This window comes from Lepisosteus platostomus, chromosome 19 (assembly GCF_059453375.1).
Source record: "Lepisosteus platostomus isolate fLepPlt1 chromosome 19, fLepPlt1.hap1, whole genome shotgun sequence".
In the NCBI taxonomy this organism is placed as follows: domain Eukaryota; kingdom Metazoa; phylum Chordata; class Actinopteri; order Semionotiformes; family Lepisosteidae; genus Lepisosteus; species Lepisosteus platostomus.
Genome location: NC_142629.1, coordinates 13,449,134 through 13,477,073, shown reverse-complemented (window position 1 = coordinate 13,477,073; position 27,940 = coordinate 13,449,134). Strand labels below are relative to the sequence as shown.

The window sequence follows — 27,940 nt, the reverse complement described above, 5'->3', positions numbered from 1 at the left end:
GCAATGTCTACGCACCTCCTCTGACAGTTGTAAAAGTGCCATGGAGTCTACAAGGTCTATCCATGGATAAATGGACCCAGTCACTAGACCTAGAAAAAGATTTTACATCTTACTAGACCCAGTCACCGTCTAGTAAGATGTAAAATCTTCCATCTGTTCCTACAGTTCAGTAACTTTTTGTGATCTGAACTGCACTTGCTATTTGAAATTTTTTATCCACTAACTACTTGCTATAAATCTTTGGGTTTAAATACAGAAGCTACTGTAGGTAAGCTGTTGGACTCAGCCATTTACCAGAGACCAACACACCAGCAGCCACGTCTCTTGTATGGTTCCTTACATCTGACTTTTTTCCCCATAGCATAACCCAGTGAGCAAAATTGTTTAAAAAAACTAACCACATGCCAGGACATTCTACTACTTTAGACATGATTTGTCACATTTTGGTAACACAGCATTGTTACCATGCGCTTGCTAATTCCCATCGAAGCAGTTTGAAAACTTTGAGTCATTTCTGCAGTGATATCACCCAGTGCTCTCCTCTTCACAAATACAGCTATTGAAAGAGCAGTTTTCTGCATGAGTGGTTAAACATGTGTCTGTATGCAGGAGCCTGTATAAGTGGTGGGGGCAGTACCTGGAGAGCCAGTCGAATATGGAGGAAGCCCTGCGGTACTACGAGTACGCCCAGGATTACCTCTCTCTGGTGAGGGTCCACTGCTACCTGGGAAACGTGCAGAAGGTAAAACCGATCTCTGATCATTCTTATTTTAGTCATTTCAATTGCCCCTTTTACAACAATCTGAAAGACTGACACTGCACATATTCCACACCGGTGTACCACACTGGAAAACCACTTAAAATGAAGCAATACGTTCTTTTGTCTCCTTGTAGGTTTTATTACAGTAAACTGACTATTGTTCTGTTGAACTAAATGTTCTGTTTTGTTTCCTGGTAAATCCAAACATTTGTTATAATAATAATACCCGGTGTTGTGTATGGTCAGACATTTCATTGGGAAGCGCTGAGCACAGAGGTAAAGGGGGTTATATAGGCTGCCTTCAGAAATAAAAATATACTATGAAATACAGTTACACTTGCACATATATTTAAGTATTCATTTTTCTAAAATAGTGTAAAGAGTAGCTGGATGACAAGCTGTCAATACTAAGATAGTTTGGAAGAAACCCTTGATTACTTTGTTAGAAACGTTAATGAACTAGATATTAAAGTGATGTTAATGGGGGTAAGATGTGCTCAACATTGACAGTGCCTGGTGGTCCTTTGATAACAGGCAGCAGAAATTGCTAATGAAACAGGGAACCGCGCTGCCTCCTATCACCTGGCCCGGCAGTATGAGAGTCAGGAGGAGATCAAGCAGTCTGTGCATTTCTACACCAGAGCACAGGCTTACAACAATGCCATCCGCCTGTGCAAGGTAGGGGAGCCTTCTGACACCATTACACTACAGCCGAAAGTTGGTGCAGCCAACTGCATTGGTGCAAATTGTTCATGTTCACCTGATTGTTTTCAGAACCTTAGTAGCATTGGCTTGATGATTACAAATTCTAGTTTTCATACCTGCAGACATGAATTTCTATACAGTCATCTTAGTCTCAGTGGTCACCCATATGTAACCCGACTCTTAGGTATTGTTCTAAAGGTGGTGCTCACATCTTTTACATATGTAGAAGCGCATCTGTGTGTCTCAGTGTTAGTTCCTGTAGACTAATCGGCTGTTCCTGCAGGAGAATGGGCTCGATGACCAGCTGATGAACCTGGCTTTGTTGAGCAACCCAGAAGACATGATGGAAGCTGCGTGCTACTATGAGGAGAAGGGGGTGCACATGGACCGGGCTGTCATGCTGTATCACAAGGTGCCTGCAGCTCACAGCACACACAGCCAACACTGCTTTACAGAATCACACTGATTGATTTGCATTCTTTTGACTTCCAGTTGCCTTTTTCTGTATGCTGATAAATTATCCAGAATTATCCATCTCAGATTAATAGAGAATTTAAGACAGTACTTTTTTATTTCATCCAAATACACCTAGACAGCTTTGACTGATTTCAATCCAGTTTACTTTCAGCATTATTTTGTGATGAGGTGTTTGAGAAGATAAATCTATATTAATTATTGCACATCAACAGAGGTGAATGACAATGACAAATCATCAGTCATCAAAAATGTTGACACCTTGTCGTGTTCACATACAGTTTAAAATAAACTTTGATTTGCTATAGAATCGTTCACTAGTAATCACATTGATTAAGCCTCAGTATCATTATTCTTTTATATTGTACTTAGTAAAGCTGCAGATCTTTGACCATGTACATTTGAGAAATACCAATGACACATATTTCGTACAATTTCCAAAATTTAGGATTTTTAAACCCTTTTGAAAATATCCATCATTTTCTTGAGAAACATGATTGACATCTGGCAGAAGAAATGTGACCCTGAGAAAAACAGCTTGCCTGGTTTAAGATCTAGAGTGATCTAGAGTGTGGAGACTGTGTGCTGGAATCTGTGTTGTGTTGGCAGGCTGGTCACTTCTCCAAGGCTCTGGAACTGGCCTTCTCCACAGAGCAGTTTGGGGCCCTGCAGCTCATAGCAGAAGATCTGGACGAGACCTCTGACCCAGCATTGCTCGCCCGCTGCTCGGACTTCTTCATCAAACATGCTCAGTACCAGAAGGCTGTGGAGCTGCTGGTAGCAGCCAAAAAGGTAATTGCACTTATTTTGTCTATCTTGCTGACCTCAGACCTCATGTTCCAGTTGTGACGGCTGTGTGAGCATTATTTATGCATCCTGTGCACAGTACTTCAGAACTTTGGTAGCATTGGCTTGATGATCACAAATTCTTGTTTTCATACCTACAGACATGAATTTCTAGTCTCAGTTTTAGTCTCAGTGGTCACCCATATAAAGATGTTCTTTATCATGATAAGTAAATAACAGACGTTAATTGATCCCAGGATCTCATCCAACTGCTTCCTAAAGGAGTCAGCTTCAGCATCCTGACAGTTTGTGCCTCCTATATTTAATCTTAAATGCAACTTTTGAATTCTACTTGTGTGCCTATATCCATGTTTCTTTGTTGAGGCTTAAACAGTTACTTGAGTTGACTTCATCAGTCCTTTTTGAATATCCTGAACATTTGAATTACATCAGCCTACAAGGTGTTGCTATGAATTGATAACTAAGTGAAACCCTCCTTCAGTGATTCATATCTGTGTGTCGTAGTACCACCAGGCCCTGCAGCTGTGCCTGGACCACAGCCTGACCATCACAGAGGAGCTGGCCGAGAGCATGACGGTGTCTCGTGACTCCAAGGACCTGTCCGAGGACGCTCGCCGCGAGCTGCTGGAGAGGATCGCTGACTGCTGCATGCGGCAGGGCAATTACCACCTGGCCACCAAGAAATACACACAGGCCGGCAACAAGCTGAAGGTCAGGCAGGCAGAGCTCGCCACACTCCTGGGATTAGACAACACCCCATCAGGCTTCATCCAGCCTGCTTTCTTTGTGGGATTTATTGTCATTTATGTGGCTTGGTGTTTCAGGAATTGTGTTTTAAACTTTTGCTATTGCAGTTTCTTTTGATGTACAGGGCTTGCTGTTTTACAATTATAGGCGTCTCTGCTATAACGCGACAGATGCATTCCTATAAAACCTCGTGTTGTGCAAACTCACGCAATAAAAATAACAGGGCTCATGGGAAAAATAGGGTTAGGGGCAGACCACTCAAAACCTTGCCAAATGCCTAACCAAAGCTTTACCAAATGTAATAATTATCCTAATAAAAATGTTAGCACAGTCAAATACAAGTTAAATTCATAATAAAGACAGAAATACTACAGTAAATTTAGGACTTTACCTTGAAAAAAAGTTCACCGCCTGGAATTTTATCACCAGCACGGTTCGTAGACACATTCTTGTCACCTTGTCCACTCATATGTACGGCAATTCAGAAGATATGGTGCAAAAAGCACGAAAAGGCTAGAAGCACCTTCTAATTAGCACTTCCAAAACAAAGCATGTGGGACAACTGAGCATCATGTGTATTCCTCCGCGAACTGCAGATGTATTTATTAATTTTGAATTGAGAATTATCATTTAATGAAAGGAGAGAAAATGACTCGCTCCCTGGAGAATTATTTAAATGTACTGAAATATGTAGATGATGCACTTTTCCAGTTACATAACAAGGGAAAGTAAATATCAGTAAGCAGTTTCTGTTTTGGGCTTACATTGCATCCAGATGAAGTGAAACTGGATCAGTGTTATTGAAAGTTGCTCGACTCCTTGATGGGCTCATGGGTTGCTCAGTGTCTCACTGTTCCATTACAGGCCATGAGGGCGCTCCTCAAGTCTGGAGACACGGAGAAGATTGTGTTCTTTGCCGGGGTTTCCCGCCAAAAAGAGATTTACATCATGGCAGCAAATTACCTCCAGTCACTAGACTGGCGCAAAGATCCCGAGATCATGAAGAACATCATCACCTTCTACACCAAGGGCAGGGCGCTTGACCTCCTTGCTGGTTTCTATGAGGCCTGTGCCCAGGTGGGTACTGTTGGATATAAAGAGTAAGGTTTCTTGTGTATCTACTCAAGCTAGACACCTGAGCGATTACTGTAAGTTACCTGCTGTTTCAGGTTTGAGATGCTTTTTAAACATAAGAATTTATAACTCAATAGTTGTAAAGGCTTCTTTTTATGTGAATGAGGGATGTCAGATTCCCCCGTCACTAAAAAAGGGTTTTTTAGTGCGTAGCCATGCAATCAGTACCTTGCGTCTTTAACAGGAGCTTGTCGATCAGCTCCTTCACATCTGTGGGCTGGCCAGTGCAGACTCAGAGGAATTGGTTTGTGCCCTCAGGTGGAGATTGATGAGTATCAGAACTACGAGAAGGCCCTCGGTGCTCTGACTGAGGCCTACAAGTGTCTGACCAAGGCCAAAGCCCGCAGCGTAGAGGAGCAGGAGGGCCGCCTGGCAGAGCTGCAGCACAGACTCGCTCTGGTGAAGAGGTTCGTCCAAGCACGCAGGTAACACAGCCGCCGCACGCAGCACATCCTCTCCACTTCCCTTCATCCTCCAGTACAAACAGACCTTCTCAGATGTTCAATCACTGAAGACGATTAAACAGTTCTGTTTGTTCCCTTTACTAGCTGCAGGCTCTTGCACAAATTGTACCGATGAAGCAGAGACTCTTGAAATTATTTTAAGTGTGTGTATCAAATTAATCGGGTAGCTAACACTTCAGAAGTGTTGGAAATGATACGTGATGAATTTAGAACAAGCTTTTAACCCTAAATTGTCTATTAATAAAACGTACATTGAGAGCAATGAGTTATGTTTACTAAGCATTCGTATTTATAACCTATTACATATTTTAAAAAATATATAAAAAGGATGTGCAACCCCTGATGTAAAGCGCTAAGCAATAAAAAGAAAAAGATTTCTTTTTTTTTTTTGACATTTCCTTCATATTGTAGTGTCACATAATAATGCTGCACATAACAAAACTGATTGGGTGCTGAGTACAGACAAGACTAATATATTCTGCTCAGGTTACCGTAGGTGGGCTTTTCATATTGCTCTCTGCACTGCTGTAGATGTGTGAGGCTCCATTGCAGAACTGTCTCTGTCTCAACGGAGCTGGATTACTGCAGACAATGAGTGGAGAACTGTCCTCTCGTCAATGTGGGGGCCGCAGTACCTGGCTCAGGCTCAGGCTCAGTGTGTCTGCCCACAGGTTGTACGAGGAGGACCCCGGGGAGGCCGTGCGGCTGTGTGAGGCTCTGCTGGAGGAGCCAGAACTGGATCCCGCTGTCCGCATCGGAGATGCGTACGGGTTCCTGGTGGAGCACCACTGCCAGCAAGGCAGCTTCCAGGTGGTGAGTGGCTGGGTATCAGACTGGGGAGGGTAAACTGCAGAATCCTATCTCCTGTGACGTCAAGGATCGAAAACAAGGTATTATATTTCTGCCAGACATTCAGCTTTAATCCTTCCTTAATTTCTGAGTAACTTCAGTCTATGCATTAATCTTGGTTCATAATAATGGTTCATTACTACCATTGTTACACAAAAGCTGTACCTGGATGTGACTAAAGAAGACAGACATGCAGTATTCGTATACGGGTTTTTTCACCACTTGTCCAGCCATCGCTGCTTGGTAGGCTTCTGTACAAGTGTACAAGTCTGAAGAGTGAGGCCGGGCTGCTAAGTCAAAAGTATGACAGTGTTTCTTTAGTATTTTTTAATTCAGATTTATTCCACCTCTTAAAGACTATTAAGACTATTAAAATGCTAGCTGACAACAGTCCTGCCCTCTCCTCTCCAGGCCTACCGCAAGCTGGAGGAGTTGCAGAAGCGGCTGCCCTCCGTCAACGTCAGCTACTACGTCAGTCAGCGCAGCCTGGAGGGCCTGCACCGTGCTGTGGGGCTCCCCCTGGTCCGGGGGGGTGTCCTGAACCAGGGGGCGCACGGAGACAGTGGGGGAGAGGAGGAGGAGGTGGAGGAGGAGGAAACCCTTGAGTCCCAGCAGGGTGACTGAGGAGAGCCCGGCAGGGCAGAGGAGTGTTACTGGGACCCGAGGTAACGCCGCTGCATGGATTATCACAAGCAGTGCTGTATAGAGTTAGACTTCAGCTGGGCTTCTTACATATAGGGCAGCTCTGGGATCTGAGGCCAAGCTATTCACCACAGTATAGACTGCTGCAGAGCTGTGCACACCCAGTGCGAAGGACTGTATTGCACAACAGGGACTGCTTAAATAAAGAGGAATGAACTGGACTCAGCTGTGAAACTATAGGTGCATAAGCCATACCATTCATTAGAAAATACAAATTTCATCAGTTTAAAGTTGTTTTCTAATTGCTCCAATCTGCCCACTGTTTGACTGCAGTTATATTAGTTGCATGTCTGTGTTCTTCACACAGGATTGACAAGATCAGTTAGTAGAAGAGATTTACACTGTGTAGGTAGTGGGAAGAGCCATATCTCTTGAAGTCCCACAACAGATTGTGAGTGCTACTTTGGGTTTCCCATCTGCAATTTGGATCAATCCACAGTTGTGAAGTTTCAAGTTCATATTGTCCAGTAAAAATAAGACAGTTTAATGTAAATGTTTAGGAATCAGTCCACATGTTGAGATACAGCTGTAAACTGTAAAAGTTAAATAGGAAGCTTAGCTCAAGTAGTTAAAGGGCTTTTGGTTAACATACCTATACCCAGAAACCCAAAGGCAATGTCTCACAAGGTTAGACTTTCTGTACTGTATGTGCCAATGTGGTTGAACAGCTGCCTTAAGCTAAAAGAGAACCATGAATCTCTTGTCAGTCTTCATGGAAGCTCTATTTACCTCTGAATCTACTCCAGTTAGTGCTAAAACAAGGGGATTACTAATTAATGCCTAATGCCATGGCTACTACGTTATGTGGCTCTGATTAAAACTGACTCTTAGGTCTAACTTGTTCTGTTCCCGAGCCAACCAGCCAATTGCAAATTCCAAAAGTGCTACCATTAGGTGAAAGTGAGATGTGTATTGGCAACAACAGGCTTGAATTTGAAAAGTCCAAGAGCTGTTCCTTAGGTGTCCAATCCAGCCAAGAATGTAAAACAACATCTCAGGGAAAACATGCCTGTTCCAACTTTGACACCACATTACTGCTGGTGCAGATGAACCTCTGTATATATATTTTATGATTACACACATATGAAGCTTCATACAGTTGTGAAGACTTACTAAATAATTTAATATGGTGGCATCTGGACTTCTGTGGGATTTTTATATATTCTATATATACACTGCTTCATAAGACAATTGGACGTGTAGCAGAATAATTTAGTTTTGTATACTTTTGTAAAATATGAAATATGAATGTTAAAAAAAAGTCAGTAATAAATTTTTAATTTTGCCTTTGAGGATCTGTGACCATCTGTATGTTTTCTGTTTCCTATGCATTTTCAAGACCTCTCTCACACCACTTACGCTCACAGCCAATAGTGATCTGAAAGGAAACTGTAGAAAACAGCACCACATCCAGACATTTTTGTGTAAGGTATAAGAGCCTAGGCATTTTTTGAAAGTGCTTGTATTTAATTTACTTCTGTTTGTACAAAGCCAGCTGTTCATGGAGCCTGTTTAGTTGCTGCTGTTTTCTCCTGCCACATAGCTGGCATGACTATAATCCTGGCAATAATAATACTGATTTCTTTACTGTTGCCATCTTGAACATTTTTCAGAACTATTCATTTCAGTTCAGTTTTATTTGTATAGCGCTTTTTACATTTCATCTTATGCTTTCATAAAATAGAACAATATGACATTACAAACGGCACAGTCCTTGCAACAGGTTTCATGCGATTTCCCAGTTAGGTATGAAATCATATCAATGCTACATGAAGCGGTGATTGATTAAAAAAAATCATTCAATCTTTCCGATTAAAACCACTGGGAAAATCCTACACATTCATTTGGAAAACAAAAAGTTTATTTTCGGATAAGGAGGTTGCAAGGAGGAGGGGCAGTTTACATCATTTCCACTGATAACACCTGCACCCACCGAAGTAAAGAGCAGATCCTCAAGCACAGGAAAGAACATAAAGGTTTTAAAAAAAGAAGTCCCCTTCCTTGTGTAATTCCAAAGGTATTTTTGGCCCATCCTCCAAGTTGCCAAGTCTATAAATATTTCACCCAGTGTGTTGAGTGCATGTTAATGTCCCGGCGATGGCATCCCACCTCCTTCCCCTGGCTGGACACACTGTACCGGATGCAACAGCCTGCGTGCTGCCTGGCAGGTCCTCAAGGCTCCTGTCCTGCCCCGCCAGCAGACTCCCCGGACACTCAGGGCCGCAGGGCCAGGGGCTCGGGCTCCAGCTCTTTCTTAAGGCTCCTCTCCAGCAGCAGCAGGCTCTGCATCGCCAGGCTGCGGCACTCGTCATCGGGGTCCCCCTCGGCCACATCTGCTCAGGATGGCAGGGGGAGAGGGGAGTGAGAGGCAGGGGGAACTAGATCGAAGGGGTAAAGCACTGACACGAGGAGCGACAGGGAGGCAAGAGTGTGAAACGGGCAGGTGAACTGGGCCTTGTACACAGGGGGAGAAGGGGCCTGACAGAAGGGGGAAAAGGCTCATTTAGGGGGCTGTCAGAATAGCAAGAGGTTAATAAAAGTGCCTTTGGAGGAGGATCGGTGTGGAAAGACTTCAAAGATAAGTACAGGAATATTAAGTGCATTATGAGACAAATCCCAAAGGCGCACATACTGTATCAGTACTATATAGTAATCCTACAAAGGAGATTATCACTGGACCAACATTATCGAGGGAAAATTCCCACTTATCTCCAGCTTCGGTTCTGAAACGTATTCAGAGAATTGCCAACTTTATTTTACTTTGGGTACTTATAAGATCACAGTCGGTGTAACCACAACTGCAGAGAACTACAACCAGCTCCTCTCCTGTGAGCCGGAAACTGCAACTAGAGTGAGTCTGCCTGCTAATGAGTTCAATGGAAAAGGGGTCCGGGGGGCTGTGCTTCAATATGAGAGGGGAAAACAACACTGTGCTGCCACAAGGAGCAGCACACAATCACAGGGCAGAGGATATCCTGAAATCTCCTCGGCTCCCGTTCGCCATTTCCCAGCAGTGTCTTGTCTCTCCAGCTGCAACATCCCTTTTCCCAAATTGCTCTCCCAGCTACACTGAATCATCACAGCGACGCACTTCCCACTGGGGAGAAAGACATCTGATGGGTGCCTTGCAACTATACACGTCCAGGGCGAGATTCAGAATTCTGCTAGGTCTGTTTGATTTTTATTTCAAGTATAAATGTGCACCTGACTCCAGACTTAAAGATTCAACAGCAAGGCCGGTTATTTTTCATTCCCAACCAAATAAGTACAAAAAGTTGATCTGCTTAACATTTTGGAAGAAGTGCAAAACGTTCAGGCTCGTTATTATCAAGAGCAAAGAGGCCACGACTCTCAAAATGTACATTTATCTAACCATTTCTTCAAATAAAACCAGGCTGAGCTTGAAGTAGTAATTGCTCAGCCCTGTCTTGCTATAATAAACATATATATATATACTGTATTTACTGAAGATTTTTTAAAACCTCAACAATAAATACACTGCTTCTAAATTCCCAGGGGCTGGGATGAAAGAACAGCCTGGGTTCTCTGCAGCTCCTCTGGGAGCTGTTTTAACATCTTCACTCAGTGCCCAGGAAGACATTGTCCCTGCAGACCCTACAATCCCTTGGCTATGATACAGAGTCTGTACTGTCTCCTACCCCTTCCTGTAGTACTACACGAGACGCTGCGACCCAGAAAGACTGCAGACAGGATGATCACAAATTAAAACAAAGGTGCATTTCCTCATTCCATATGGATCAATACCGGATCTTTAGGAATTCATCCACTGAAGCATGACGTAAGTACAGGAGACACTGAAACCTGCGCTGCCTCACACACACTGACCTGTTTGTCCCTCTGCACTGCTGCATTTCTCTGCACAGGTGCACTGTTTCTTGTACGTGCTTGCCTATTGATGACAATTTTGTTTCTTTTCTGTATACACAATACACTGCTTACTGGGGACACCGTCAGCTGCTTTGGACAATGCATACATAACGATCAGGCAAACGCTTGGCCAGGGATGCACACGTGCACACAGACCTGTCAGCCAGGCCCGCGTCTCCAGGAGGTGCTCGCTCAGCTCCGCCAGCAGGTGCTGACTGGGCATGCTCAGAAACACAGCGCAGACGGCAAAGAGGACCCCTCGCCGGACCACCCTGAGAGGAGAGGGAGAGGGCCAGAGGGGCAGAATGAGACACATGGAGAGATACAGCACGTCTTGGAAACAGGAAGCGCCCGGGGCCAACCACAGCTCGCAGCCTGTGCTCCCAAACGTGCCCTCGGAAGACACGCCGTCACTCCTCAAGACCGATTTTAAATGAAACCCGCTGAAACAAGGCCAGCGGTCATAACAGACGCCAAACAGCGGTATCAAGAGAATCCGACCTTAGAAATAGCAAGCACTGCTCTTCAATCCTGCATCTCAAACGATAAGCGCGCTAATGGGAATAAAAAGTAAATATTTCACAATGCATGCAGAGACCTGGACACTTAGAGCTCCCCAGAGGGGGAAGACAGAGCCTCTAAATCATGAATTCCCAAATCAAGAGCACTGCAGCAAGAACATTAATAATAATAATAATAATAATTGCTTACACTTATATAGCACTTTTCTGGACACTCCACTCAAAGCACTTTACAGGTAATGGGAATCCCCTCCACCACCACCAATGTGCAGCATCCATTAGCAGGCACTAACGAAGAGCTCTGCTGTGCCCTGTCCATTCCCCTTGCAGGCCTAGCCCAGCACAGGCCGATGTCGCAGTACTTACTGGTCCACATGGTACCGCACGGCCCACACGAAGTCCAGCAGTGCCCGGCCCATCTGCGTGGCCACCTGGAGGTGAGGAAACAGGCAGTGAAATTCTGAAGGATGCTCTGGAACGGTATAAAATCCCTCAGGAGGTATCCTCAAACATCCTGCGTCACACGGTTAAAGAGACCACCCAGTGTTCTTTTAAAAAAAAGGCCTGAAAATCCTTTAGAAGTGTTAAAAATACAATGTGTCTATCTTTTCCTTTTACTAGATTTTTTAAAATAGTTTCAACTTTCTTATGAAGGTTCTCTGGTTTGTCTAGCTTGGTTTTTACTGTGAACCCACACAGGCAATTTTATAAGACCTCAGAAAGCTGAACGTAGGAAGAAAAGCCTCTCAGTCACGCATATTCCTTGTTACTGGAGTCCCCTCAGAACCAATAAGGAAAGCAGTACTTAGGGAGGCTGGGAATTAATCAGCAAAGAGCAGCAGACGCATCTGAGCTGACCCACGCAGGGAAGAAAAGTTATCTTAGGCATGAGTCTACAGGAAACGTCTGCACGTGGGGTTTCGGCAGTTTTGGGGGTACCGGAGCGTTGGCCGCCAGGTGCATGAGCAGCCCCAGAGTGTGAACCAGGCGTCCCAGGAGCAGGTGGTCACTTCCCAGGAGGTCAAAGGTCACTTGCGGCCTGAACAGAGAGAAGAGGATTGTTACAACACTGAAACCTAATCCTCATCTGTTCTTGGTTTAAGTGGGTTTCTTTTCCAGGCTGGGCTTTCCCACTGTGGACCCTTGTAATTTCCTAATTATGAAATCAATTATATAATTCTAACAAATTTAGTTGATATTGAACACACTGAAGCAGTATTTCAGTGACAATGGGACAAATATCACCTGATCACCTCTGTCAGGCCCTGCGTGGTGCACAAATATCAAGGAACAAAGAGTTGGGCTTTCAGGGATCTGTATAATTTGGACTGGGACTTCAGCTCAGAGGCACCTCCTAGCTGAGTGCACAATTGCGTGGCACCAGATTAGAGAGAGATCTTTATCTGGTTACTTCTGCTGCTGTTTCAGAACAAAAAGGAGAAAATAAACAACGAAGGTGGGTTCCTCGTGTCTCCACTGGTTTCTCAGGACTGTCTGCTTTATATAATTTTTGTTCTTTTACACAAAGTGACACATTGCAAGCTCTGTGGACACATGCAGAAAGCACGACAGCGGGACTCATCCCGCACTGTGCGCCACTCATTTGAACACTGGGTACGATTTGGCCACAGTAGAATAATGTTAACACGCCAGCAGTGTGCTTTCTAAGAAGCAAAGTAGGAATCTTTTGTCATTCTCGCCATTAACAAGCAATGAAATTAGACAATATTCCAGCTGCGTCTGGTTGTGATCCAGCCTCCAAAGTGGGGACCGACTTTCAGGCCCCGGTCAAATCCTCCCGGAAAAAGCCTGTAGCCCAGGAGCTCCCCCTCTCCTACCTGTCGTAGTTGCGCAGCAGAGGGAAGAAGAAGTGTCCAGCGACCGGGGCGAAGCGGCTCGGGGGGGCAGTGCCAGCCGGCCGGCGGGCACCCTGCCAGTCCAGAGGAAAGCACAGACACTGAGAACAGCAAAGCCCAGCCAGAAAATGCCCAGCTGAAGTGGGTTTTCCTGTACCCAGGTGGTCTCAAATCATTTCAGAGGAGACCCAGCATGTCTCCCAGTGTCCTCCAGTGCCCCTGCTCCCTTTTGGTAGCAGAACACACTGCTGCACAGGTAACATCCTTGCTTAGCTTGCAACACAATGCACTAATTAAGTGTTACAATTCTTGCAACTCCAGTGCAGATTTTCAGACTCGGCTTTTTACACGCGTCTGCCATGCTCTTCACCCTTCAAGAACGCATGGAGCACACGGGTCAGCCCTTCAGGGCTGTGGCATGAAACCGAGGCTACCTTGCTGAAGCGCCGTGTCTTGCTCTCAATCCGCTGGTCCACCACCTGCCGCCAGGGGAGGGCGGGGCCGTGGGGGTCAGAGGTCACCGCCGTGGCAACGGGCTGTATCCGCAGAGACGGTGGCTGCTGCGCTGTGATTGGTTGAGAGAGCTCCTGGGCTGAGCGGACCAGAACCTGACAGAGGCCGGGGACAGGGAAGCCATCGTCAGGACAGTCTCGACATCCGCAGGTGCGTAATTACGGCAAAATAAAGTTTCAGTAGGAAAGAATAAAGTGTCCTGAAAGGATTATGGAGTGTTTAGTGAACATTTGGCTTCACTCACTTGGCTGAGGGCTGACCTCCTGGCCAGAGGACGAGGAGACTCAGACCCCCAGTCAGAGTGAGGAGTGACCTAGGGGCAGCTGCAGAGGTGGAGGAGGGATGAAAAAGGTGTACGCGAGGGAGTGAAGGGGATCCCGTACAGTTTTTATAGTGTTTTAGGAGAGGAAATGACGTCAGGAGTGATTGCTAATTACTGACAGCTGAGTCTGATTGAACTTAACAGTCATCCCCCCTGAACTTTTGTGACAAACTCCATAATGTTTGAGCGCAGCCAGGATTAGTAAGTCATGATGAAAACACTGTACAACAGTGGAAGGCCTCACTGGAGGGCCAACGGGCTATACAAATATTGGGAGCCTGATGTCCACCTGCATTAGGTGCTCGGTGGAGGCGGTTCTTCTGTTCGTCAGCACTAATTAGCAACTAAAATACAACTAAACAGAAAAGGGGCCTGTCCCTCCAGGTTAATCAGTCAAAGACATAGTGAATTTGAAGCAGAGGACATGAACACCAATTTTAGAGAACGTGAAAGAGCCCTGGCTTCGGGCTGTGGAGCTTTGCGGGATTTACTGGAGACCTATCAGTGCTCTCCAGGCCTGAGCTGGGAGAACGAGGGTCTCCCCTGTCCTGCAGGGCGCTGCGCCGGCGCCCCAGCTTCTCACCTCCAGGATGTCCATCCGGTGGCACAGGCTGTAGTTCAGCGCAAAGAACTCAGTGGTCAGGAACTCTGCCACCTGACAGCGAGAGAACAGAAGTGAAAGACGACGCCTGGAGCTTCTGGGAGTCGGGAACAAAGATCCATCAACTTCTAACTAACTACTAAAGTGCCTGAATGGGCCTTGCTTGTAACTCTCTCATGTCACTCAGTCACGCGACTAAATCAGTGCGAGATGTGAATGAGGACTGTCGCCGACAGTTTCTGTCTTTCTCTCTGAAAGCGTGCCTGCACAAAGGTTTGATGGCAGGCAAGGCCAGTCCTGGTTTGGGTAAGCTTAAAGACCCTTCGGACTATTTTCAGACAAGCTCCAAGGAAGTGAAGGCAAACGACTGCAGTTTCCAGACTTTGTGTGTTTCAGGTATCCGAAGACTGCTGACACAGAGGTGTCACAGGTGCTGTCTCTGCTGGAACAGGCCAGGGCATAATCTTACCGGGATGGGGTCGGTGACGGCGAGGGCCACCATGGCACCCTGTCGCAGCCCCAGGAATCCTGCGGTGTTGTAGCTGTCCTCCAGGTGCAGGAGGACTTTGGTCAGCTGGACACTCACCTGCACAGAAGACACAGAAGGCCAACATGCCACCCGGAGTAGAAAATCATGCTCCCATGCTGGAACTGTTTGCTTCTCAGACACAGCAGTAAAGACAGACCTCCAGCTTTTGTTTAGAAGGTCGCAGTTGAGGTGTTCTGACAGCAATAACCTCTCCTTACTATCCCCTCAATATCCCCTTTCAACTACACATCCTGAGGAGTAGCTCGCAGCGGACATGATAATATACAGCCAACAACACAAGATGAGTGCCTGCACTGCAAACATGCATTCTTTTCCTCTTTCACGGAGCAGAGAACACCAAGGAGGTTTTGAGTGCTGTCCGACTGTGGACACCATCTTCTTCATCCATTAGAAGCGTGGAGCACGCCGTGGTTTCACCTCGAGTTCCTCAGTGACGTGTTCGTGTCCACAGAGCACGCTCGCAGACAGCAGGGAAGGGGAGCCCGTGTGTGTGGGGGGGGGGGCCCACACTCACAGAGAGCGCGGGCTGGCTCTTACCTCCCTGGCCGCCGCAGCGTTCCTCCGGATCAGGCCCTCGGCGGCCTGGAGACTCGCCTCCACCTTCCCAGGATCCCCGGAGGTGGTGAGGGCTGGGGGAGAGCAGGGCAGTCAGGAGCATCGAGCTTAAACCTGAATCTTACACCTGGACCACTACGCACTGCGACTAAGGTGGCGGTTTTCAACCAACTGTTCCACAAAGCAATGTAATTTGGTAGCCGGAAGGCATATCTGTAGAGCTTCACCTGTGGTCGTGTTCATAACCATGTTCTGGACGGCTGGCAGCTCTCGGAGGTGAACACCACTGCCCTCTCTCACCTCCAGCACATCAGTCACATTCGTTTCTGGGCCTGGAGGACTACAGGCTGCTGTGGGGTTCACTCCCAAGCCTGAGCTCGTATTCTCCTCTTACTCAACTCAAAATAAACATAGATTTTATCTGTCTAAAGGAATCGCTTTGTACAGACCAAGAAAGACTGGAAACTAAAGCTAAACCCTGCCGGGCCCTTGAACCTCCAGCACGTAGATGTGAATGTGAAGGCAGGGGCTCTACAGTGCCCCCTTGTGGCAGAGCAGTGCGGTCCCTGTCTTACCTTCCAGGCAGTCTCGCAGGTAGCGAGGTGGGGGGACTTCACTCAGCTTCTGGTCCTGGGACATGTCGTAGGGGGTCAGCTCGTCATCACTGCAGCGTGCAAAGACACAGCGCCGTCAGAGGCCGACTGAGCTCTTAATAACCTCACAGCTCCATGAGCGCTGGGAGAAGAGTGCCAGACTGTAGGACTGCCAGACGCTGCACGGCAGGAGCTCTGGAACAGCACTGTACTGTCTGGTCCATTGGGATCTTCAATATTTACTTGTTTTAAACCAGGACAGGGGCAACTGCAGCCACCCCAGTCTGCTCCATCGCACTACTGTAATGCAACCAGCTCCTCAACAGCCATACTGATTCTGCTAAACCTGGCTGCAGCAAAACCAAGTAATGGAGTCGACTGGAAAGGAGCACGAGTTATCCAGTCCTATTTTAAACTATAGAAATAATCAACGTTGTTACAAAATTGATCTTTTTTTCTACTGTGATAGTTCTGAAAAACATTGTGAAGTCAGGGAGGGACAGCAGGGTGCGCTGTTCTTGCTGATCACATTTTGAAGAGTAAAAATCACGCAGAAGTGAAAAGCAGCGCCCCCTAGGGTTTCCATCAAGATAACAGATAAGATCACTTTTTTGGCCAGATGCAATTTCTTGTATTAGGAATTTGTCTTTTCGCATACCCCAGCTTGCTCTCCATGAGACACACGCATGTTATTTCTCACCTGTCCAGTTCAGAGTCATCACCCTTATCTGTGGTTTGCTCTGTTCCCATTGAAATCTGATGTGAATCTGGTTGAGTTGTCGATTTCTGGCCTCTATCAGGTGACTCCGAACTATTCAGTGGCAATTCAGTTCTGAAAGAGGGACACAAATTTGTTCATGTCAAAGAGCAGGAATGCAGTTGTCCAGTAAAGAAGATGATAAAACCATTCTGTTCTGTTCTCTTCTCTTCTGTATCTGCTCAGGAACTGGTTTGAACAACACAATTGCAATGCATCTTTGTTACTGCATCAGTGTCTCGCTGTTATCGTTGCAATGCAAGTTATCTTTTTTATAAGCATCAGATACACCTGAAACAATCTCCTACATATCTTTCAAAGCAAAAAGAAATTTTCTGCTCAGTTTCAGGACAGTACCGATGTGCATGCTGACCTCAGCAACTCAAACAGGAATTACAACTGTTTATTGTCTTAAACTGCCTGTATATGTTTGGCATTTAGCAATATTATCCTAATTTGCACAATATAACGCTTGCATTATCCCGTTAATTAATCAATACCGCAAACATCTACCCTAATTTAAGGGAGGTGCAATGCCTGTTTCATGCCTTGATTCTTTCACCTTGGGGGACAGGTATGAAAACTGCATGTATGTACTGTACGATGTCAGCAGTCTAACCATGTCATGGCTGCGCTCTCGAGTCTCGGCTGGACTCGTACTGAATACTCCAAAAAAAAGCAAAGGGCTGCCAATGACAAGCTCATTTTTCTTATTTATCAACAGAATAATTATTGATACAGTGATAAAACGAATAATCATATCTATCCTATACATTTTTCAAATGTGTAATATAATACAAGTGCCTCCAATATATAGGAGGCATATTTGCAGGGTTGATCTTACCTGTCAGCTGCAGGGGTGTCCTCAGAGAGGGACTCACTGGCAGGAAGAGGAGACATCAGTGACACCAGCTCCTGGGTCTCAGCATCGTGATCATACTGCAGGAGAGCAAAAGTGATACCGGCTAGCAGCAGGGCAAAGGGCACACTTAGACGAGACTGGGTAACCCGGACTCTTCAATCACACGTTTGGCCACTCCAAACTATTTAGCGTGACACCTATTTGCTTACACATGCTCGACACTTCCCTCAGCAAATACAGAAAAATAGCAAGTGATTTCAGAATGGCTTCTGAATAACGACGGAGGCTTCACCTGGAATTTGAGCTGGGTGCCCTCTGGGTCGAGCCTGGCGCTCAGACACTCTCCCACCACCATGCCCAGACGCCTGACCCGGCTTACGCTGCTGTCCAGATGGCACTGCATCCCGTCCATCATGCGCTGCAGGATCTCTGTAAGCACGGTCACGCAGCCAAGATCAGGCACCAGTATCCCAAACTACGGCCCCTCTGACCGCTCCAGGAAGCAGCGTTTTCAAGAAAGTGTTCAACAAAATTGATGATCCTTTTTTTTACTCTTGCCTCTGGCGAACAGTGTCAAATGGGTCGAATAAAGTCATCCACAGCACACGGACATAAAAGATCGTGCCTTTTTTTTTTTTTTACAGTTTTAAGGATGCATGTTTAAAATAAAAAAAACACACAGAACAGGGCGGATCAACCCGAGACCTCGGCACCTGTCTGCTCCTTCCGCTGTTCCACAGGCGGCTCCTCTCACCTGCGCGCAGGTCTCGCAGCTCGGCCTCGGTCAGCTGCGCCGCGCACAGCAGCAGGGCTCGGCTCAGGTACAGCTGCTGCTCCAGCGGGGAGTGCCGGACCGCGCTGCCGCTGCACCAGGCCTCCAGCAGGGCCCGCAGCGCCTGGGGACACAGGCAGGCCCCGTCTGGCATTGACAAACAAGCACCGCGTGCGTGCAGACGCTGCTATCGGTGGAAGGAGTCGTCAGCTTAGAATTAATAATAAATGCTTACACTTCTGGACACTCCACTCAAAGCGCTTTACAGGTAATCGGGACTCCCCTCCACCACCACCAGTGTGCAGCCCCACCTGGATGATGCGACAGCAGCCATAGTGCGCCAGAACGCTCCCCACACACCAGCTATCAGTGGGGAGGAGAGCAGAGTAATGAAGCCAATTCATAGAGGGGATTATTAGGAGGCCATGATTGGTAAGGGCCAATGGCCAGGACGTTGGGGTAACACCCCTACTCTTTTCGAGGAACACCCTGGAATTTTTAATGACCACAGAGAGGACCTTGGTTTTACGTCTCATCCGAAGGACGGCGCCTTTTTTACAGTATAGTGTCCCCGTCACTATACTGGAGCATTAGGACCCACACACACTGCAGGGTGAGCGCCCCCTTCTGACTCCATTAACACCTCTTCCAGCAGCAACCTTAGTTTTTCCCAGGAGGTCTCCCATCCAGGTACTGACCAGGCTCACACCTGCTGAGATCCACTGGCATGTCAGCTGTGAGTTAGGGGTGATATGGCTGCTGTCTAGATGCAAGCGAGGCTTTAAAGATCTGCCTCCCAGTTCTCACTGGGTCTTCGTCTCCTGCCCACGTCTCAGCTTGACTGACCTGTATGAGAAGAGGGCGGCGCTCCCTGTCCTGAGCTAGGTATCCCGCGATGCTCCGCAGCACAGGAGTCTGGGAGAGAAAAGGCGACAACAGGAGTTACTTCTGTCGTCTCGCACGTGAGCTTGATCCATTTGCACATTAACACAGCTCACACCGATGTGAAGAGAGGTTCAGGATGATTTTCTGTCTTTATGGAGAGTTACAAATTAACCAAGGAACTTGTCACAGAAAACATCAACCCTACAAACAATAACACCTTATTTACTGACCTTGACACACACACACTTTTAATCTCACTCTACAAATAATGTCTGTGAGACCAAGACAGACTTCTTATAAACCTAAACCCACGTTGGCCCTTAAAAATTCCACACAGTTAGTGACTTCTTAAGATCAAGAGAACAATTTACAAACTAAGGAGTCTTTGAGGCCTTTTCACTTACTCACACCCTTTTCTTGGGTGATCAGACAAGCAACAGCCCCCTGTCAGACAGACAACAAGTTCTGGACATTTTACGCTTTCTTACTTTGTGAAAATTATCCAGATGCTAGTGTTTTCATGCTTTTCCGTTCTTTCCATACAATTTCCACCAAAGCCTGAAATGCATCATAACGGAAGTCTAATTTGGTTCCACGCAGAACCAAACTGTTCAGCAATCTTAGAAATCAAGAGCTCTCTAGTTCAGAGTGGGACCAGACGAAATGGTCTAGAGACCAGTGTGATATAACTGACTGACCTTGTACTTGTACTGCAGCAGCAGGAGCTTGTGAGTAATGACAAACTGGGCTTTTTTATTCTTCACAACCACGTTGCCCAGGATCCTGGATAGAGCAGCTGGCCTAGGGAGAGACAGGGAAAGGCAGAGCACACTGAGATGTGGAGAAAGGAGTCTGCACTGAGAGACCAGCAGTACAACGTCTACAGGCTAACAGAGACATTCAGCATGGAGTCAAGTTTAGCTTGTGAGATCTCTCAGAAAGAGGAACAATCCATCTTTTTCTCTTAAGATCTCACAGAGTGAAGGCCTGTTATTGGCCCTTCACCTCACTGCTCAAAGCCTGCTGCCCTCAAGTCACTGGGGCAGTGCTCACCCGTCCACAGCCTGCACCAGTCCTGTGACCACGCCCTCCACCCAGCGCTCTGGAACACTCTCCACCAATCGCCAGCACACCCTCTGCCACACCATGTCTGATTGGGTGAGGGCGGAGAGGCGGGGCACCAGCTCTGCGAACATGAGCTCTGGGGAGAAACAGAGCAACGTGTGTGAAGGTGCAACGATGACATCACCTGGCTGCAGTGAGAGACGCAGGCATGCAGGATTGTGACGGAAGGTTAAGGGTAGATAAGTGTACAAGTACTGTTTCATCCACATTCCTTTAAAGAAGACACCGTGGATCTAGTCGATAAACAGCGATGAGATAAAAATGACCACGGCGCACACACCACTGGGAGAATGCCGGCTGGTGATTTTAAACTAGAAAAACACTAAAGCATTCCGTGCAAAGGTGTTCCCCGCATGTTCAGGTATAAATGTGCACATTTCCAAAAATACTTTGCATAGGCTGGCAAACTTTTCAAATCACTCTGCACCTACAATAAGTCACACCTCAATTGTGCAAGTAGCCATGAAATGAAATGAAAATAGGCGCCGAGTCTCATTTGCCATTTATCTGTAGAAATCTCAGGTTTTTACTTGAAAGAGAAGGTGCTTTCACCCCTGCGAAAGGCACCCTGACACCGTCACCTCTTCCAATTTGTAAAGCGATCAGTTCACAGAAGGCGCAGTATTTAACTCCCACGAGGATGCAGGGAATTTCCTGCTCGGAGCTGTCCATCCACTTCTCCTTGGGACTTGCTCGGGGTGGACTTGCTCCAGGTCCTCTGGGGAAACTGGTGCGCTGTGTTTTGCTCATAGATCCATGAAGCTCTGCCTGCCTTGCTGGGTTGTAATTTACTGCGCCTGCATGCAGTGTCTGGACACAGTGTGACGAAGATGGAATCCAGGAGGCGTGATGCAGATCTAGTGATCGAAGGACAGATACCCGAGGACTGGGTGCCACTTACCACTGTGTCCTTGCATACAGGCCTTCCCCAGCAGCTGGGCTACAAAAGTCAGAGAGCAGTCCTGTCCTCCTGCGTGCATGGGCACAAGGGTGACACATCACACACAGGCAGACAGAAAGACAGCCTTTTACAGAGGTATTACTGAGAAAATTCAGACCAGCTGTATCACTCTTTGGTTTGGGAATTGCGACACCTTAGACTGCAAGACCCTGCAACGAATTGTGAAAACATTATTGGAGGATCTCTTCCTTCCCTTCATGTCACCTATCACAAACACTGCCTACACAGGGCCTCCAGTATAGTAGATGACCCCTCCCACCCCTCCCATAAGCTCTTTGCCCTCCCACCATCTGGGAAAAGATATCGCAGTGTACGGGCCAGCTCCACCAGACTCTTAACAGCTTCTTCTCGCAGGCTGGCAGGCTCCTCAACACCCTGGAATCTACAGTACTTGCACCCACTCCAATTCCAGAAACAGGGTTTAAAACCCCCCAGTGTGTTGTGTATATCGTATGATGTATTATTTTGTACTATTCTGTAATAGTTAAATTACACTATGTGTATATCCAGTGTCCACTGCCTCTGTTCTGGTGTACACTGTCTTAGTTTTAATCTTATTTATTAATATTAGTATTATTAGTAATTTGCACTATGTGTATCCTGTCTACAACGTCTATGTCAGCGTGTCTGTATTTGCACTGTGGACCAGGAGGAAACGATATTTCGTTCCACTGTATACTGGTATATGGCTGGAATGACAAAAATAAACTTGAACCTGAACTTGAAAACACAGCGAATGGAGCAAGTACTGAATCAAAGAGGCAAAGACACAAGCATCTTACAAAGAAGTCCACACCTTACAGAGTGGGAAAGAGACAAAACGTCGGGCGTATTACACAACAGCACAGCTCAGGCACGACAAACTCAAGACAGACACGGACAAACACTTCTAAATACAGAAAAGTAACAAGCACGCATTAACAGACTAGGCCTACGTTTCCAGGAAGAGAGACCTGTTCCAAACTGGCACACAAGCACACAGGGGCTTATATCTGACTCGGAGACCCCCCTCTAAGATCCCCTCAGCTTACTCAAAGACACAGAGAGACTTTTAGCAGCCACGTCCTCCAGCTTACCTCTCAGGGCCACACAGATCCGCTCCAGGACGGTGCCCACCTCTCTGGCCAGGAGTGGGTAGTAACTGGCTGGCAGAAAATCAGCGCAGTTCTGGTGCTGTAGGCGGTTGGCGGCGATATCGGGCAGGGAGACCAGGCGCCCCAAGAGGGCCTCCCGGAGCTGGGGGGACTCCGGAGGGGGTACCCCGTGACACCGTGACCACAGAAGTGCGTTCAGACGCCCAGCGCGGAGGAACTGCTTCAAGACATCCAGCACCCTGTCCAGACCTGCACTTGGGCTGACAAGCAAACAGCTGTGAGTGGAGATGCCCAGCCTAGACCCCAAGCAGGACAGAGGTCATATCCCAGGATCATGTCTACAAACCAGGATGCCTGAAACACACTTTAAATCAGACGTGGCTAAAACGATAGGATGAAGGTTTATCCCATGCCGAACAGTAAAGAAAAGAAACACAATGTTTCAGCTGTGGAGCCTTTGCATGCTGGCCCAGCAACCTACTCGAATGCCTTCAAAGATGTCGGGCAGATCGCATTTATGTCCAACACTTCCAAGGTGCATCCAAAATTGAATTAGAACGGAACGGCCTCTTATGAGAAAAACCAGCCTGGCCAGAAGATTGGGCCGTCATGGTGTCATCTGATTTCTGGACCAGGAGCTTAAAAGAAGTATTCCAGTGAAATAACGGGGGGAATGTAGCTTTTGGAAATGGTGTTAAACCACAGCTCTTTTTGCCGGTAGTAATCAAACACAATCTTCAAGCACCGGTGAAAAATCAGCCCTGATTTAAGGCCAATTCAGGCTGTCAATGTATTCAACTTAAACATCCCCCTACATTTAGTCAGTCATTCTTCCTAATCTGCTGTGCAGTCAGTAACTGGCACGAATCGGCCCCTCTCTAACAATCCCAGAGGCTCCACCCTGAACCTGCCTGCTGTGGAATGAACGGCGCCTTTTATCGCTGTCCCTGAACCCTCCCCCCTTCGTACCTGCTGGAGCTCAGGCTGTCCAGCAGCACCAGGAGAGCCTGGTCTGGGGGTCCTCTCAGGAACAGGCCGTCCCAGAGCTCGGCGCGCTGGGCGGGCGGCAGGAGCTCTAGCCAGCTGGCGCCGGCGTGACCGACGAGGCACTGCAGGACCCGGGTGTAGTGCGCCCGGGCAAACTCGCCCCGCTGTCCCGGCGGGGGCTGGTCTCCGTCACCGCCTTCCCCCAGGAAGCCCCCCAGCGTGCGCAGACTCTGGGTCACCTCGTTCAGGTCCCCAGAGGAGGAGAGGGCTGCCACACACCGCCGCACTCCCAGCCGGACCTCCAAGTCAGGGCCATGGGGCTCCATCCACGACAGCACCCTGCAGGCAAAACTGGGGTCTCACCTCTGTAGGATGTCCGCCATCACCTTTACATATTTACAGCATGCACAGAACCATCCTGGCCAAGCGTGACAGAGTAAGAACTTGATTGCTTTCCTTGGTACAATAACCATTGCCTAAAATAACACTCTCTCACACGCGCAACTAGTGAACAGTGGTGCTGTGACTAAGCTATACATCAGGCTTGTCAAAGGAAACCGGCTTTTGTTGCCGGGCGATTGTTTTCAGCTTGGTCACACTACGGGAATCCGCTGTTAAAAGGGATTTTATTAATGACCCTGACATAATTCCTGCGCTACCGTACTATTCCGAGGTGGAACAGTGAGCAGGACACCCACAGTACCGGGATTAAAACAGGGTTGTAAAATGCCTGGTCTCCGTAAACCAGGGGAGACACGTATTTATACTCATTGGTTCATGGTAACGGAATGTTGTTAATAACAGCACCTTTAAATCGGACGCAGACTAGCCGAGAAGCACTCGGGTCACTTCTTGTTTGTACAATGCCAGTCAAAACTGCGATTTATACTTCAAGTTGACCATAATTTCAGAAAGAAGTACTACGCCTACGTTTAACACCGCGGCTTGCAAATAGGCTCGGAACGACCTTAAAATTAAACTTGAATTTTACAAAAGAAAATTGTGTTTTTTAAAAGAATAAAATTAAATGCATTTATCAAACTGGCGGTTTTAGACGTACACTGCACAATGTTTCTTCATTTTAAGTTGCACAATTAAATTGGAAACGTTTAACATATTTAGGTTCACACACCATCCTCTAAAACAGATTGCAGTTCTTATTTTGACGAAGGTTAGTGAAACGCTACTTAAATCGACACAAAAGCTTTTTAAAATCATCTTGGTGCACTACAGTATCTTTATCACAGGTGGTAACTATTCATCTGGATGCCTGTACTTTTCATTGCACCTATCTATGTTGCAATTATACAAAAAGGAACATTAAGGGAAATATTTAAGAGAAAGCAAAGCATTGATTTAGGTTTTAAAAAACAAAACGTGCTTACCTCGTTATTCTGCTTTTTAAAATACCGTGAAATTACTTCATGACCACAATTGAGTCTGCTTCTCAAATGTCCTCGGTGGGAAACATCTCCGTAAACGTACGAGAAACGTTCCTAGTAGGATTATACAGTATACGGAGAGAAACCTTTCTACATTTACACTGTAGTTACATACTGTATATGTACACCTTTCATACTCAGTGCAATAACTGTCCGGTTTAAAACCTTTTCCATAGTTTGTTTTTGCATAAAGTTAAAGCGTATTATTCTGTCATCTTCTCTGTAGTAAGATTTGTATAGTGTATTTCTGAAACCTGTCAATTACTGACATTGTGGATAATTTCTTGCTAAAATGTTCTCTTTGGTAACGTTGCATAAAAAAGACCATGAAGTGAAAGTGAAGTTAAAACACGACGAATATAGTCTTGAAATGGGTACGGCAGGAAAGTGCTACAGAAAAGGCGTTCAGCCTATATTATCACAGGAAATGGCACCTCCCCAAAACGAAGAGTCAAGGGGAGTATTATGGTTGTGGGAGAAACCTGTCTAATCCGATTGCCCCAACTTTAGAGAGCAGGTGGCAGGAGTTTTGGGGAATTATACTGGAAATGCAAGGCTGTTTAGTTCACAGTACACAGTAAAAAATGTACACACTAAGACCCAGCTCCTATGCAATACATCCTGCTCATGGTATTAATCACCTTGGATCAAACAAAATTACATTTCATGACCAACGTCCTCTCCCCCCAGAATGAAGTGCATTGGAAAGAGCTTATTGAGAGTTTAATCATGGCAAGATGTGTCTAAGCCCACCGGGCTGAGGACCAGCTCCCTGCTCAGAGGGAGGAATGAGCAAGGAGTAGCTGAAAACAACAAATACAAAGAGGAAAATGATTTTGTTTTTCATTTTTATTTAAAGAATAAAGAATAAAGGACATCAGGAATGATGGGGCAACAGAGGTAAAAATAAACTGGGCTGCCATCATCCCTCCTGAATGTCCATTAAAAACTCATTTAAAGCATACAATAAATTAATCTACACAGAACGATTAAACACCTGTTCAGGGGCTTTCCTATTGCTGTAAAGGGTTCATTTTCAGGCTCAAGGGTGCAACAGCAGTCATGGTACGCCTCCGTCTTAATCACTGCCAGAAGCACACCCCAGGAGCTCGCTGGGCTTGAACCTCTTGGCGGAAGAGTAGTCCTCTTCCTGCGACACTCTCTTCCTGGGGTTCCCCGCTACCCTGTCGGACGCCCTTTTATCTCCTCCCAGCTGCTCCTCCCACAAGGAGTCCAGATTGGGGTTCTTCGCCACAAAGTACCGGGCAGCGGCCAAAACTCTGTCCATCCGGACTCCTGGCGCTGGGACTGTGGGAATACCGGCTACCGTCATGGCCAGCAACAACGGACAGTCTTCCTCGTGTGGTTTCAAGGCAGACAACCCTGAGGGAGAAGCCCAAGGCCAGTAGGCCTCTGGCCATGACGCTGTGCCAGACTGAGCCGAGGGGTATGCCCAGGAAGAGCAGGAGAAAGCCTGGTCAGGATACCTGGGGAAGACAGGACTGTTCTGGCTCCAGAAGACAGGGGTGTGGTTGCCATGGTAAAGAAATCCTCTAGGATACCAGGGGTTTGGCTGGTACACCGATGCTGCCCAGCTCGCTGGAAGATAGCTCTCCTGTCCCACAGCTGCAGGAGGGGTCTGAGCAGAGGTATACCCTCTCTTGAATGTGCTCTCTGAGGGGTACATGTGGAGTGCAGAACTAGCACCATGTTCTCCTCCTGTTCATAAAAAAGGAGTAATGGAAGACCTATAACTTAAAGCCTTTATAGATCACAAAGTTTTTCCACTGATTAACAAGAGATGGTCTACAATGACTTTCGTAAAAAAAATCTTTTAATCACTTCTAAAATGTTACCCAAGTCTTTGATGGTAGCTTCAGAAAACAGTTTTCAGATGGGGAATACTGTATTAGCCACAAGATCATCATCACCATCTAAAAATGTGACTCATATTTCCTCTACATTTAATTCAGGTTCTATCCCACAGGCCTTTTTAAAAAAAAGAGTGCTAGAGTCAATATCCGAAGTTCTTCTTCACGATAAAAAATGACTTACTTGGAGAGTGGTATTGGTTCCGTCGAATCATTGCGAAACAAGACATTTGGGTCAAAGACACTCAATTAAACACCTGTCCAGCAGCAGGCTATCTTTGAAAATAAGCGGATTTAAATGTTTCACCAAGGATTAGAACGTTCATGAAGTTCTAAGACTGAATTTTCTGATGACATCACAAACCTCTTCAGTTTGAAAAAATGCAGGAGAAGCGATTCCATTTCACCGTGGCAACGGGAACACTGTCATGTGATCAGATGGAACTATATCCAGTCCAGTGAAACAGCTTTGCTGTAACTGAAGATGTCATTTTAAAAAGTTAAATACCCACACCCTACAATGATGACACAGAGACACTTGGATTTTTTTTACAGTAACTTGGAAAGTCTATAATTCTTCAAACAATATGATTACATCTTTCAGGATTTCTTCAAGGGGAACAGTGACATACAGCAGTAAACAATACTGATCTTTTAATTAATACATTATCCTTCACGATTAGAATGAAGCCCAGTTTACAATACAATCCTCAGTTACCATGTGAGTTTGGAAAGTGAGTGCACCACACAGGAGGGAGATTGGTCTTCCAGCCACCTTTCTCTGGAAACTTGGAAGCTAGATTGTGAACTATTAAAAACAAACATATCTGTATATATCTGAACTTAATTTACTTTTAAACAATGTACAAGTCATGAACATTGCTCATACAGTACTATGCAGACTTTATCAGTAAGGCTGGATCGAGAGAGAGCAGGGCACTGATCTCATCGTTTTCAGCTGTGAAACTCAACTTCAAGGAACTAGGGAAAACCGAAGGAGAAATATACACCTAAGGGGTCAACTATTGTTGAAGCAATGGCTCCTGTAGGTTTGTGGTAATAAAGACAATTGCATCATTCTTAAGCCACCTTCTTGTTTAGATTTAACAAGAGGACATTCTCAAGTACATAATAGTATATTTG

General features: G+C 46.4%; 2 protein-coding genes and 1 long non-coding RNA gene across 7 annotated transcripts in view; 1 reads left to right on the top strand and 2 right to left on the bottom strand.

The window, feature by feature from the left end:
• The window catches only part of ift140 (intraflagellar transport 140 homolog (Chlamydomonas)), a 46,855-nt gene extending 38,921 nt beyond the window's left edge, over nucleotides 1-7,934 (top strand). For all 3 annotated transcript variants that reach the window (XM_088612773.1, XM_088612775.1, XM_088612776.1), the window contains 9 exons: nucleotides 610-742; nucleotides 1,295-1,438; nucleotides 1,749-1,877; nucleotides 2,549-2,731; nucleotides 3,251-3,457; nucleotides 4,358-4,570; nucleotides 4,886-5,052; nucleotides 5,763-5,904; nucleotides 6,352-7,934. In XM_088612773.1, coding sequence (XP_088468899.1) covers nucleotides 610-742; nucleotides 1,295-1,438; nucleotides 1,749-1,877; nucleotides 2,549-2,731; nucleotides 3,251-3,457; nucleotides 4,358-4,570; nucleotides 4,886-5,052; nucleotides 5,763-5,904; nucleotides 6,352-6,564 — 1,531 coding nt within the window. In that variant the 3' untranslated portion in view covers nucleotides 6,565-7,934. The remainder of the gene's footprint in view (nucleotides 1-609; nucleotides 743-1,294; nucleotides 1,439-1,748; nucleotides 1,878-2,548; nucleotides 2,732-3,250; nucleotides 3,458-4,357; nucleotides 4,571-4,885; nucleotides 5,053-5,762; nucleotides 5,905-6,351) is intronic.
• Nucleotides 5,344-24,998, bottom strand: telo2 (TEL2, telomere maintenance 2, homolog (S. cerevisiae)). Of its 3 annotated transcripts, XR_015928459.1 has the most exons (22): nucleotides 24,870-24,972; nucleotides 23,467-23,842; nucleotides 22,480-22,757; nucleotides 21,344-21,412; nucleotides 20,371-20,518; nucleotides 20,016-20,118; nucleotides 19,279-19,347; nucleotides 18,415-18,556; nucleotides 17,953-18,089; nucleotides 17,643-17,737; nucleotides 16,742-16,873; nucleotides 16,024-16,112; nucleotides 15,431-15,522; nucleotides 14,813-14,929; nucleotides 14,326-14,397; nucleotides 13,342-13,515; nucleotides 12,890-12,981; nucleotides 11,991-12,090; nucleotides 11,418-11,482; nucleotides 10,687-10,802; nucleotides 8,752-8,975; nucleotides 5,344-5,955 (listed from the first exon to the last, which is right to left on the bottom strand). XR_015928459.1 is itself a non-coding variant. In XM_088612778.1 (21 exons), the coding sequence occupies exons 2-21, from the start codon at nucleotides 23,808-23,810 to the stop codon at nucleotides 8,857-8,859; spliced, it is 2,553 nt and encodes an 850-aa protein (XP_088468904.1). In that variant the 5' UTR covers nucleotides 23,811-23,823; nucleotides 24,870-24,998; the 3' UTR covers nucleotides 8,261-8,856. The 3 variants fall into 3 exon arrangements, 2 of the variants coding, with proteins under 2 accessions (XP_088468904.1, XP_088468903.1); XM_088612778.1 differs by lacking the exon at nucleotides 5,344-5,955 and having other exon boundaries at nucleotides 8,261-8,975; nucleotides 23,467-23,823; nucleotides 24,870-24,998; XM_088612777.1 differs by lacking the exon at nucleotides 5,344-5,955 and having other exon boundaries at nucleotides 8,261-8,975.
• A 759-nt stretch (nucleotides 24,999-25,757) lies between these two features.
• LOC148645144 (uncharacterized) lies at nucleotides 25,758-27,155 on the bottom strand. The gene is made up of 2 exons (XR_015928501.1): nucleotides 26,982-27,155; nucleotides 25,758-26,645 (listed from the first exon to the last, which is right to left on the bottom strand). It is a non-coding gene; the product is annotated as an uncharacterized LOC148645144 (long non-coding RNA).
• Nucleotides 27,156-27,940: the final 785 nt, after the last annotated feature.